This window comes from Glycine max, chromosome 19, assembly GCF_000004515.6.
Source record: "Glycine max cultivar Williams 82 chromosome 19, Glycine_max_v4.0, whole genome shotgun sequence".
Taxonomy (NCBI): domain Eukaryota; kingdom Viridiplantae; phylum Streptophyta; class Magnoliopsida; order Fabales; family Fabaceae; genus Glycine; species Glycine max.
In genome coordinates this window covers 51,110,826-51,123,774 of record NC_038255.2, presented here as the reverse complement: position 1 = coordinate 51,123,774, position 12,949 = coordinate 51,110,826, and the positions used below count along the sequence as shown (strand labels likewise).

The 12,949-nt window shown below is 31.4% G+C and overlaps 1 protein-coding gene across 1 annotated transcript; it reads right to left on the bottom strand.

The window, feature by feature from the left end:
* Positions 1 to 1,390: 1,390 nt before the first annotated feature.
* On the bottom strand, positions 1,391 to 6,150 carry LOC100811820 (linoleate 13S-lipoxygenase 3-1, chloroplastic). The gene is made up of 7 exons (XM_003554752.5): positions 5,435 to 6,150; positions 5,061 to 5,323; positions 4,415 to 4,655; positions 3,837 to 4,157; positions 3,119 to 3,312; positions 2,710 to 3,002; positions 1,391 to 2,629 (listed from the first exon to the last, which is right to left on the bottom strand). Exons 1-7 carry the CDS (start codon positions 5,793 to 5,795, stop codon positions 1,603 to 1,605), a joined length of 2,700 nt encoding a protein of 899 aa, XP_003554800.1. The 5' UTR covers positions 5,796 to 6,150; the 3' UTR covers positions 1,391 to 1,602.
* Positions 6,151 to 12,949: the final 6,799 nt, after the last annotated feature.

Genomic DNA, 12,949 nt, shown 5'->3' with positions numbered 1-12,949 from the left:
ATATTCATTTTAATTTTTTTTGTTAATTTGGTTTTTAGTTCTAGAAAACATACTCTTATCGTAATCATTGTTCCACTATTATCATTGTTATCATCACAATCATTATTTGCATCGATGTCTCTCCCCATCATTTTGTCATCACTATTACAGACTTATTACTATTATTTTATTATTTTGTACTGAATTAAGATAAATAAAATAATTGACTTATTTTATATATTTTTAATTTGTAATAGTCTTTTAAAAATATGAAACTAAAAACAAAATGAAAATTGGATTGGGTGGTTAAAATTTTCAAAATTAAAAACAAAAGTTCATCGCCAACGGAATTTTAATTAATTAAAGGTACTTTAAGAAAAAAATAATTAATATAATAAAAAATAAAAAATAGTCTTATAAACTTTTACCCGTTCATCGACTTCATCAATGTATTTGGTAACTAGATAAATAAATACGTGCTTTGTAACGTTTAAATTTAGAAAAATAATTACTTATTACAATATCATTATTCTTATGTTTAAATAATTGTTAAAAGAATATTCTTAAAAGGATTTAAAATATATTTTTTAATTAAATTAAACTATTTTTTATTTATTAAGTTACTACTTTTCACTCATTTGATATTTCATGTTTACTCATCAATGTGGCATTTTGACCGTACTGATGTTTTTTTTTTAAAAAAAAAAGTATTTACAGAAATGATGTAGAAAAAAATATTTATAGGTCTGAGGTCGTTTTAGACATCAGATCAGGAAGCAGCGTCCTAAATACCATAGTTTAGTGTTGGCACCTAATGAGAGGTGCTAACTTGGTTTGCTTTTCGCATCTATGCAAGTTTTAGGAACTTTTTGGTGGTGCAAAGATTGTTGGCTTGACTGAGGGACTGATAACTAATTTAGCTCCTTGGGAGGCATCATCTAAAACCTTGCCTCCTTGATTATCAAATGTTGTTTTTTTTGGAAAATCAATTGTTTATAATAATATCTACATTAAATGTGATTTTTGGACCTTTTATATGAAATTAAATGTATTAATATGAAAATTTAAAAACTTAAATGATGGAAATAAAATCATTTAAAAACTTAATTGACTGAATTAAAAAAAATTTAAAATCTTAAAGAATTAAATAGTATAATTTTAAATGACATTATTTCAATTAACATATTTAATGTTTTTATTAAAAAAATGACTAAAACAAAATCCTTTAAAAGAATAAAAAATCAAAATAATTTTTTTAAAATTTAAATGACCAAAGTTTAAATTGACTTTTTTTTTACAATCAATTAAAATTATCTAGTGCTTCCCAAGCACCAATAGGTTCTGCTCCCTAAGATTCTGATAAACTATTTTACCTTGCATGTCTTCTAGTTAAGACCTAAGAGAGAATAAATGAAATAGGAATCAATAGATTATCACATCCAAGTTCAGAATTATTGATACAAAAACATTCACAGTGCAATTTGTTTGTTTTGTTTTTTTTTTTTTTTCTCTTCTGTGAATTAAGGTCTAATGCCTTGATTACACAAGTGTTCTAACCTAAAATCTTACGCACCTTTTGGTTATGGGCATATTTATTTGCAACTATTGAGGTTGAGCATTACTTTACGTGGACACACTATTAGGAATCCCTCTACATGTAACGCCGGGTCGAGAGGTAGGTGCAAGTAACTCGTAAGGTAAAACCCCTGCGCCACAACGGTTCCTGAGTGATGGATCGAGGTTCCTTCTCTCAATCTCCTTCTCTATCCGTCTGATCTCTGCGGAGAAGCTACAGAATGCCTCAGTGATGTCTGCGTCACCTGACCAAATGGATGAGTGTCGGCGCTCTCCCAAATACTCCTCGTCAGATGAGTGGGTAGAGAGTATGTCAACTATAGACATATATTTTGTAGCCTGTAACACGCTGGGCAACGCATTTAGGAAATACTTTTGGGGATCTGCTAAGAAATTGGCATATTCTGCCTCATCCTCTGGAAATGGGATTAATCTTCTCATTAAGGGAGGACGATTTGGCACATAACCTCCGTAAGGGTACTGCCCAAAATTAATAGCTGCATGTTGTGCGGATACCGTCCAAATCAAGGTGGTAAGGATAGACACAAGATCCTCGCTGTTATTCAATGTGGGCCAGCACCTTTGATGCCTAAGATCAGCATGACCCACATTGATTGACTCAGAGTACCAAGCTTGTAGCTCTTTGTCATTGCAAATCAGGCTTGCATGGCGGTAGTAGTGGTTCACATAGGTGCGGACCCAGTTCTCAATTGCAGACCAGATCAGAAGTCCATCCGTTGCATAAGGGTAGTCTTCAATTAGGAGCTTTACACCATTTGGTTGTGTTGGGTCTGGTACCGCCATTCCCCTGCGCATGAGATCTGCAGGGAGGCCCTCCATGTCAAAGCTCCACCCGTTTTTGTATGCTCCACAACTGATCTCCATGCAGTAGCGCCCAGGAGTAAAACAAGACTCAATGATTCCATCAGCATTGATCAGTTTCTGGCGAGCTAAAGCATTGATGTCTAACGTGTACCTCATGTGTGGATCCAACAGCTTAAAAACAGGATGCATTGCACTTAATTGCCTATGAGCAGACAATATAAATGGTTCCATGCAGGCATGTGTGCGTAACCTGTATACAATTAATTTACCAAAATTTATCCCACAACATGCATGTAATTTGCAGTTAAATACTTTATATGGTTCGCTTACCAATGGTTAACAAGTTGGTGCACCCCAGCATCATTGGCACACACATGAGCTTTGGCAAGCTGCCACTTCCAATTTGTAGTTGCATCCACAGGAGGGGTAACTACACGTTTCCATCCGGAACTTGGTCCGAGGCTAAGTTCTATAGCAATAGGCTTGAGAGTGCCAAGTGGTGTCAAGAAAAATATGGTGCGGGTAGCATAGGATTTTCTCCCATCAAGGGCATTGATCCCGTCAAGAAATGGAACATAGACATCGTGGTAATTTACCATAAACAGCTTATTTTCCACTATTGCCTGACAAATTCAAAGGAATAAAGTTAGTACTAGGGGCCCGATTGTTTAAGAGAACTCATGGGATTCGGAAACAACACGCTTTTAGTCATTTAATTATGGATTTTGAGGGTACGTACCTGTTGCACGGTCATGCCATTAAGTTGTCCCAGAATATGCTCTTCTTTGAGTGCAGAATCTTGGTGGCCATATATTTCCGGGTCGAGTTTGCTCACCGGTGGGAAAACTTTAAGCCCCTCAATGTTAACGGGGTTGACTCCTGCTATTGCTTGCCGGGCAAATTCATCATCTCGCAGCCAGGCAAACTTGTCCTCTGCATGATAAACACAAGAGATCATTTGTTTAATCAACCAGAAAAGCAAATACAACACCTTGGTTGCAAAAATAATTATATATTAGTCCCACGTATGCTAATAAACACTAATTATAATCATCGATGAATTCTCATGAAGCTTATATCTAATCTGGCTAGGAACCGTTGACAGTGATGTGGAAGTCCTCCTTTTACGGACCTAGTTATATATATGCTTCAATTCATACTTTCAAAGTCAAAACAGTAACATTAAAGAATACATTCTCCTTAAGCCCAGTTGCACCAAATAATAGGTAGACAGGCAAAAAGTTTCTTAAATTACACAATATATAGCAGTTTTGGCCATATGTATCTTTTATCTCTATACTCCATAAATAAAGGCACGCCAATAGTTAATATAACAAAGAGATCAAAAATTAAAATCTAACAACTAAGAGGTAAATAAGTGAGGTTTAGTTATGAAGGTGAAATTAGTTCAGGCCAAAATTCTAATAATTAGAAAAACAAGACAAGGGGACACTCACTGGAAATAATCTTGGGAGTGTCATACTTAAGAAGTCCCTGGCTGCATTCTTGTATCTTTGTGAGCACTTGTAGCAATGGAATTTTCTTCAAAATTTCATCTTGCAAGGGCAGGCCATCACTGTAAAGGTCGTCAATGTCTGAAAATCTGTTGAAGTCATGGTTATTAGCAGAAAGACTAGCCTTAAGACCAGGGATCAAGTTATGGACCACTGCCTTGAGCCTCTTGATTACGAATGTGTTCAGCTTAGACTCATCAAATTGTTCGTCTCTTGGTACGTACATAGGCAGTGGCATCTCCACACGACTCTCAGCATGCATATCTGTAACACTCATCAATTTACTGTGTTATATATGCCAAGTAACTTGTATAACGTAAAACTCAACAATTCTCTCCTCACCCATTAATTTTTTTTATTAAAAAAAAGAGAGTATTTTAGGCGTAATTTAGAAAAAAATAATAATCCTGGCACAGTCAATGCCTTAAGAACTGTATTAGTATATACTTATGATAAAGTGAATGGTCAATTTTTTTATACATGCAAGAATCAGTTCTTAGTGATTGAGTTGTTAATGTTACCTGTATCAGTGGGGGCGCGGCCAGTACGACAGCGTCTTGGGTATGGATGATTTTGGGATCCACCGAGAGTTGGTCTGGTAAGCTCAACTCCTTCATCTGGATTTCCCAGATCGTTGTATGTATCGAAATCATATATTCTATCAGATAATGTTCTAACTCCTTTCCCATCACCTCTAAGATTTATCAGCTCCTTCTCCCTCAATACTCTAAGCCCAGCAGGTGTATCACCAGGTAAATATGTCTGACAAATTAAATCAAATAATACAGTACATAATATAATTTCAGATTTTTTTTGTTAAAACCAGAATTAACACACAAAAAAAAGACAAAAATTGTATATAATAAAATATTAGTACCGTCTTTTTCTAAGTGGTTGTATTAAATTGGATGGTGTCTATGTTGTCGGTGATTGAAACGTAAACTTAAATTAACCGCAGCATTAGTCAATAAGAAATTTCAAAACTCATTTCACAGGTATAGCTGCTTGTTTACGACTTTTTCTTTGATTTAAAATAACTAGAATACAAAGCAGCCAAGTACAATTGAAAGTTTGAAATTTGTCAATAAAAAAAGAAAATGGAGTGCCTGTTCAACTAAACTAGTAATTGTTTGACCTTTCCAAGTTGGAAAATGACCGGTTAGTTACCTTGTTAGAAAAGAATATCCTCTCTCCTTGTACCCACGACTTGCAGGGGAAATGAACTGCTCCACTGACAAACCCTTCGATGGTTATACTTTCCAAGAAGAACTCTCTTTGGTGTTTGTTTGTCACAGTAATAGCTCCAGGGACTCCAAAATTCGAGTCCACAATGAATTCAGTTGTATAATTAACTCTCTCTGCTTTGACATTGGATTTCTTCGACCAGTCCATTAGCGCTGCTTTGCTGCTCTTCTTTGGAGATTTCGTTTCTAAGTAGCAGAACCAATTCATTAAAATGATGGAAGAAAGAAATGGTCAATTTGTGACACCTAGCTAGCTAGCTAGGAAAAGAAAATTATTAATTAGAAAGGCTGGCTTACTTGGATCAATCTCGGTGCTGATAAGCTCCAGCACAACATTTCTTGTTCCGATGCTATCATTGATGGCATCCAAATGCTTCAACATAGTCTCTTTGAAATCCTCTTTGATCTTATTCCTCACTGTCACCACAGCTCTGACCTTGAATTGCAATGGTTTCTTTGCATGCACTGTCAGTGTGGTCTTTATCAAATCCTCACTGATAGCTGCCACCGGAAACTTTGCTCCCATCCTCAACCTTGTGTTTTCCAAAGGAAGCAGGATAGGATTGACCCAGAAGATGCCATGCTTGTTGTGCAGAAACACTTTGGAGGAAGCAGAAACAAATGAGGAAAAACCCATAAGTTGCTTTGCAATGGCCATGTTCTATTTCTTTCTTAGCAATGGAACGGGTCGGGATGAGCAGCCTCGTATTTGATTAATACTATGAGCAGTCAGTCAGCATCCACCTGTTTTGTTTTGTTTTTAAAAGAAAAGAAAAGCATACTACTCCGTATTTATTTATCAAGCTAGATTTTCTCCCATCCACCTGAATCTGCTACCAAGTCAAAACCAGCTTTAGGCACACCGCGTCGACGGGAAACAAACATTTTTTGACCAATTGTATTCTCTTGCGAGAAGGTATGTTCCTGAATACGTTTCATATTTAGTTTAATCACATACATTTGGAATCAATCAATTCCCATAAGAAAATCAACATCCAAGCCGTTTGTCCCCCCCCCCCCCCCCCCCCCTCCACCCCCACTTCTATTTATAAATTTTTTTTTGTATGTTTATTTTATTTTTTCAAAAGAGTCTGAAGTTTAAAAAAAAAAAAATTGATTAAAACCAGAAGCAATTTTTAATAACTTATTATGAAATAAAGTGTTTATTTTCTAAAAAATGATTATAATAAAACATAATTTAGTTTATGCTTTTTTTAATCTCTAAAAAATAATTATTAGATTATTCTATGCCAGAATTAATTTTTTAATCCGAAACAAACTGGTCTATTATCTTTCTGTATATCATAAGAGTTTAAATTTTATGTATTGTGATTGTAAAAAAATTACATTATTAATTAATCATTAGTTATTGTCAGAATGACTTTTTTTTTTTTTTTTACATATGTTAGAATGACTTTTAAGATTGCTCTTTTATGGGTGTATTTGATACACATAAAAAATAACAAAAGATAACATATTTTAAATTACTAGACAATTTTTTGTTGTATATTATTTGGTGGATAGATACAAGTAATATATGTAATTTACTATAGTACCCTTTTGAATATTAATAAAGTTTATATTAATTATGTTAATATAATTTTATTATTATTATTATAAAACAGAAATGTAATAATTATAATGACAATATATTATTATTATTATTATAAAAATATATACTATCATTTTATCAAATCAAACGAATTCTATATGTAATTAAAATAGTCATTTTGATTGAGAATGTTTTTAGGTATTATTCTTCAACAAGGACTTTTCTTTAATGAGAATGGTTTTAAGAATTTTTTTAGCATCTTGTATCTTTCAATATATTCTTTTTATCTATTTCTAAATTAAATTTCTATGTTTTAGAGAAAATTATGGATAGTTAAAATAACTTTGTGCGATTGTATCACAATATAGATTATTTATCATAATCTAAAATATAATTTATATGTTTTTTATGTTAAAAATATTTATTTATTATAACTTTTAGTTATATAAAATAAATATTTATCATGTGTATTGTAGAAGCTAAATACTAGTTGATTATAAATGACATAAATCATCATAGAATAACTTGTCTTTATCTTTGCTTCCTATACCCAAAAAAAAAAAAATTGGTCTCGTTTCAGTTCCTCTAAAACTTCAACATGTTACTTTAATATTAATTCACAAATATATTGTCTGACGAAATCTTGTTTCAATTTTACAACGGCCACTATTATTCTCACACCGTATTCTGCTCTCCTACCATATATTTTTGTTCAACTTTGTGATTTCTGAAAAATACGTGACAGACAGGTGATTCCATTGATTAAAAACACATAACGAAAATATCTTTTAAATTGTGCATTTTGATCAACGAAACCACATTTTGTTGTATATTGTGCCAACTCCTCCTGCTAGATCCATTAGAAAACCACTCAAGCGCTCCTCTAAGGGTCTTTCCGCCAGGCCCACGAAATGGGCCCTAAAGCCATACAACAAAAATATTAAAAAAAAGTAAACCAACATTGATAGCGTTACCGAGTTAACTTGTTTAATTAATTTCAATAATCTCAATTTAAGACAGGGGAAGACCAAACTATAGTATACATCTTTGCATATAAAAGTGAATATGTCATTTTCATATCTAATTTCTCCGAATCTGACATCATACGATGAAAATCAACATGGAAGAGTAAGCAAAACCTTACGGAAAGAAGAAATAAGGGAAGAATATTAAAATGCCAGTTATACTAGTTGAGACCAGAGAATTGTTGTGGAATTAAACAGAAGTTAGCCGGAAACCTTGTTCTCCTATTTATAGACATTTTAAAACTACTGATTAAAAAAAAAAAAACATTTTACAACTTTTGATTTTTCATTTCATCTAACCACGGAGATATTGCTCAATTCCTTTGAAATCTAAACGCGTGTGTCATAATATAAACGAGGATGGTTTATTTCACATCGCTGAATAAGAAGAGTTGGCAGGTGGAAAATTCCCACTCCAAATCTCCAATGACCCGAATAAATAAATAAAAGTCAGATATAGAGAAACAAATTAAAGCCCACACAGACTCTTTTTTTAACCGATGTTTTTTTGTCATCTTTTCTTTAATTAATGAATTTTATATTAATCTTTTTTTTCGTATATAGTCTATTGTATTTTTTTTAATGATTATACATTCATTTTAATATTTTGATTTATGTTATTCTCATTTTTTTTCTCATGTTAGTTTAAAATCTAATATTCATTTCCATCTAATATAATTAGACCTATAATTATATAATAAAATTTGCCTTTGAATTTGATAGGTATTTTATGATAAAAAAATAACTGTGGATGTTTTTTTTTATTTGATTAAAATATGATTATGATCTTCTTATTTTTATCAATTTACAATTTTTATTCCTTTATTTTAAAATTAAAACATTTATTTTTTTGTTTTATCAAGTATATAATTTTGGTCTCTCCATCCAAATTAATGTGTGAACTGTTTAAAAACTAACGTTGATTTTTATGATTCTGTTTTTTTAATGAACTAAAATGTATTTTAATTTTAAAAAAGAGGAACAAAGCTCAAATTTTTCTCTCTACAACGAGAACAAAGAGGTTGAAGTTGAACGAAGCTTTGGCGTTGTAGTTGAAGTTGCATGTGCCCGGCATGAATGAACTTTGATTTGCCAAATTTCTTGAACCTGTCTATTGTGGTGGATGCTTTTAAGTTGTTGAGGGTGATGTTCAAGAATCTGATGTTGTTCAGGGGAAGGAAATTAGAGGGGAAACTGCTGCTCAAGGTGTTGTTTTATAGGTTCAAGAAGGAAAATGAGGTGAGGGAGGAAATGGGTTTTACGTTTCCTTTAATATTACAATTGGAAGTGGTTGACATTGGTAAGTTTTTTGGAACCCAGAAGGCAAGGTTGTACGGTTCGAAAGGTTTGAGAAACTGGAGAGGTGAAGCTGGTTGGTGAACTTGCTGTGTGAGAGATTGAGATTTTGCAGTGATGAAAGTGAACAGTTTTGATCTCAACATTTGAACAGCAACCTCTTTGGAATCAAGAAGAGTTGAATCCAGGCAAGCAGCAAGTAACTAGTTAGAATACACTTGATCGAGTTCTTTATAAAAATAAAGGTTCAGTCAACCTTAATTTTTAACGTCCATTACATTGATTTAGATGAAGGGACCAAAATCATTAATTTTATAAAATGGAGAAACAAAATATTTCAATTTTAAAATAAATAAATCAAAATTATATATGGACAAAAATAAAAATATCAAAACTACATTCTCGTTAATTTTTTTTTTTCATCTTAATTATATGATTGATCCCAGTTCTCAAATATTTAAACATACGAACTTATAGTATTTTATGTCGACATAAAATAATATAAAAAACATTGCACACACTGTATAAACTTATTTAATTTTTTGGCTCCTTCTAATCTGGTCCCTGAACCATTGCTTCTCTAGATTAGGCTTATGTTCAACCCTACATGGGTTTGACTACGTTGTAAAAAAATAGATTTGAGTTTAATTCAACTTAATCCAATTGTTTGCTGGTCCAAACAATATTCACCATTGATGGGTTGGATAAGTCTGTTGGTTAGATTTATTTATTTTTAATTGATAAATTTAATATTATATGTTTTGCTAATGTCCATTTCGAGATTAATATTTAATTTATATTGAGTTTTGTTTTAAATTTTTAACACTTAGTTATTGTTATAATTGATACACTCTTATATTAGTATGCAATTTGTTTTGCTATTTTATGATACAAATGATAATTAACCGATGCTTTTTATTTTAGTTTATAGTGATTAAAAATATTTTATCAACTTGTTATATAGAAGATGATTTATATTTTAAAATTTTTATATTTGTGTTTATAAAATATAACATGATATATTATATATAATATAATATTATATATATATATAGGCAAGTCTATTAAATTAAATAGTTTTTTTAAGATCTATGGTATGACCTTTTTATTAAATAGCAAATAAATTTTTTAAAAGCGGTTAAGTTTAATCCTTTTAGTAGACAAGCTAAATCAGATGAGATCTTATCTAAGTAAAACCGTAACTCCTAATAGAGTCTGTCCTATTTTCAATCTTATGTGTAAAACAAGAATATATCTATGGAAATATGGGACAATCCGAATGACATAAATTGACAATTAACTCTAGTTATTCCTTCGATCCTTCCTTAATTCATACTCGTGCAAGCATCTAAATAGGCACGAGTTAATGGATTTCTCCTTATTTTCTCCAAATAGGCACGGGTTCACGACCCATCCGTGTTTTAAAACATTAGTTGATCATCATCATGTTTTGGAAGCATTGTCTTTGCCACTTGCGCACATGCCGGATAAACATTCACGACTCACGTCATGATTTTGAAGTCTTTTAGTGAATGCGTGCATGTACGCTTACCTAGTAATTAGTCCAATGGAACCAATCGCAAGGAAGAAAAATGTATTAGCAGTGTGCCTGTGTTATCTATTCCTTGTTTTTTTATATACTTTTGCAACCAAACTAATGAAAATTAGAGGTAAAATCTTTATGCACTGCCAATCGCAATCCTATTTGGAGGGTTGAGTGAAAATAGACCAGATTAAGTTAGACTTTGTTAGACTTGAATATGATCTTGATTAAAATTACATGGCTCGATGAGTTTGACATATTTACTTGACAAAGATTTTTTTTATAGGTCCAACCTAACTGACATATAATTTTGACTACAACCTTGTTTAATGGCCTATTTTGTGATCATTTAATATCAAGATAGGTGTAAAAATATTTATGTTGGACTTTATAAAAATCAAATTTAACTTGTTTGTATGATATAAATATATTTTTAAGGTTTAATATGATATTTATAATAATTTATTTAAAATATATTTTACAGTAGAACTTCTAAATAAGACATAATTTTATTTTAATTAAACTTAATTATAAGCTTTAGCTTGATTCTATATGTAGATCAACATCAACAACTTAACATTTAAAAAGATAAATGTAAGATTTTAATATATTATAATAAATTTAATATAATAATAATAATAATGATGATGATGACGACGACGATTATTTATTTATATTTTTTTTAAATGACCTAAAGTTTGATATTTTTTTAACTAAATATGTTTTAATCACAACATTGGTTTAATTTATTTTTCGAAAAAATCTAACTTAACTTGAACATGAGGTAGAGTAGCTTATAGGTTCCTATGAAGTGACCGGACCTATTATTGTGTTCTTGGCAAGCATATCAAGTTGCACAAATAATATAAAACGGTAAGATTGAATATCAAATTTCAAAGGGATTATCCTTGTACTCAAAGTTATATATATAATGATTAAGCAATTAATGAATGAAAAAGAGTTTTGCGTATAAGAATCAGTGTTAACAGAAATAAATTGAGAATTAACAACAAAAAATTAACATAAAAGGTGAGAAGATAAACACTTGGAATATATGATTGGTGGTGAGTGTGAAGCGTGTTGGGGGCTCTCTTACCTGAACCTTTCTTGATGTAATCTTTTATTGATCTTTCTCTTTTAACATTAATATGATTATTATCTATATCTTCTATTTTATTCTAACCAATATCCATCGAGTAAAAGAACCTAAATCACCTAATATCGGTCCCAATCTCTTGGCGATTCATTATTAAATGATTTACATTAAGAGCAAAAATACATGAACAGATTAACAAAAGATCACTTCATCCCTAGATATGACTCACTTTAGATGTTCTTCCTAAGTTCTTAGCATACAAATATTTCCTAATATTTACATCTTAAAACAGTATATAAAGATGAATGATCAAACTATAAATATGTGAATAAGTATAGAGATGAACAATAATAACAACATTATATTAAAAGATAGTTCAATATCATTATATTATAGAGTTTTGGATTACAAAACATCCAACATGATGGAATTTTAGTCTTTCGTTGTCAGGAGGAACTTACAGATATGTGGAGTAAATTATAGGGGATTTAATGAAAGAAAAATGAAGTGAAATGGATCGACCGAGGCTTCAGAAAATAGATTTTCATTGCACCGGCTCGGTATATATGATGTTCCTGGGTTGTTTCTCTTCTTTATGCTACCTTGCTTCGTGGTGAAGTCTCTTTAAATATATATATTCAGTTTTTTGCAAATAGAAGAACTTTATCTTCAAAAACTAATTCACAGACAAAATTCGAAATTATTCAAATGTAAACTAATTTTTGAATATAAAACACCTCAAGGATAAAAGTAAATAAATAAAAGTGTTCTTCTCTTTACTTCCCGCGCAAGATAATATTATTGTCACTCCATAGCTTGACAATATTTCATGCGCCTATATGCAAGTGGATATATACAAGTGGAAATGATTTAATAAATGGAACTATAATTATCATAAGTTCACGTTTGGACGATACAAGTGACTACTACGACTTCTTACACCTTTTTTTTTTTCGGTGCCAAGTGCCTACCTTTCCAGAATTAGTAAGTTTGAGGTTACTTACTTTACTAAGTATGATTGCCAAACCCCATGCATCTAGTTGATTCCGTATCCCACATGGCTTGCCTAATAAAAAGTTATATCTCTCAATTGGAAAAATTGATTCTTTAAATTACTCGTCTCTTCCCCTGCATCTCGAGGACTTTTATAGTTTTATATTCTAAACAACTTATTTTTTAAGCCAATGAAAGGCCTGTTAAAAAAAATTAAGCTAATGAAAGACGTGCATAGTTATATGATTTAAATTCTCAATTATATATAACGAAAGTTTTAAGCATTCGTACTAAAACTTGGAGTAGC

Coding starts and splice junctions, on each gene's coding strand:
- LOC100811820 (XM_003554752.5), bottom strand. CDS start 5,795: ATGGCCATTGCAAAGCAACTTATGGGTTTTTCCTCATTTGTTTCTGCT. Junction 5,324..5,434: donor CAGCACCGAGATTGATCCAA/GTAAGCCAGCCT, acceptor TCTGCTACTTAG/AAACGAAATCTCCAAAGAAG. Junction 2,630..2,709: donor CACCAACTTGTTAACCATTG/GTAAGCGAACCA, acceptor AATTGTATACAG/GTTACGCACACATGCCTGCA.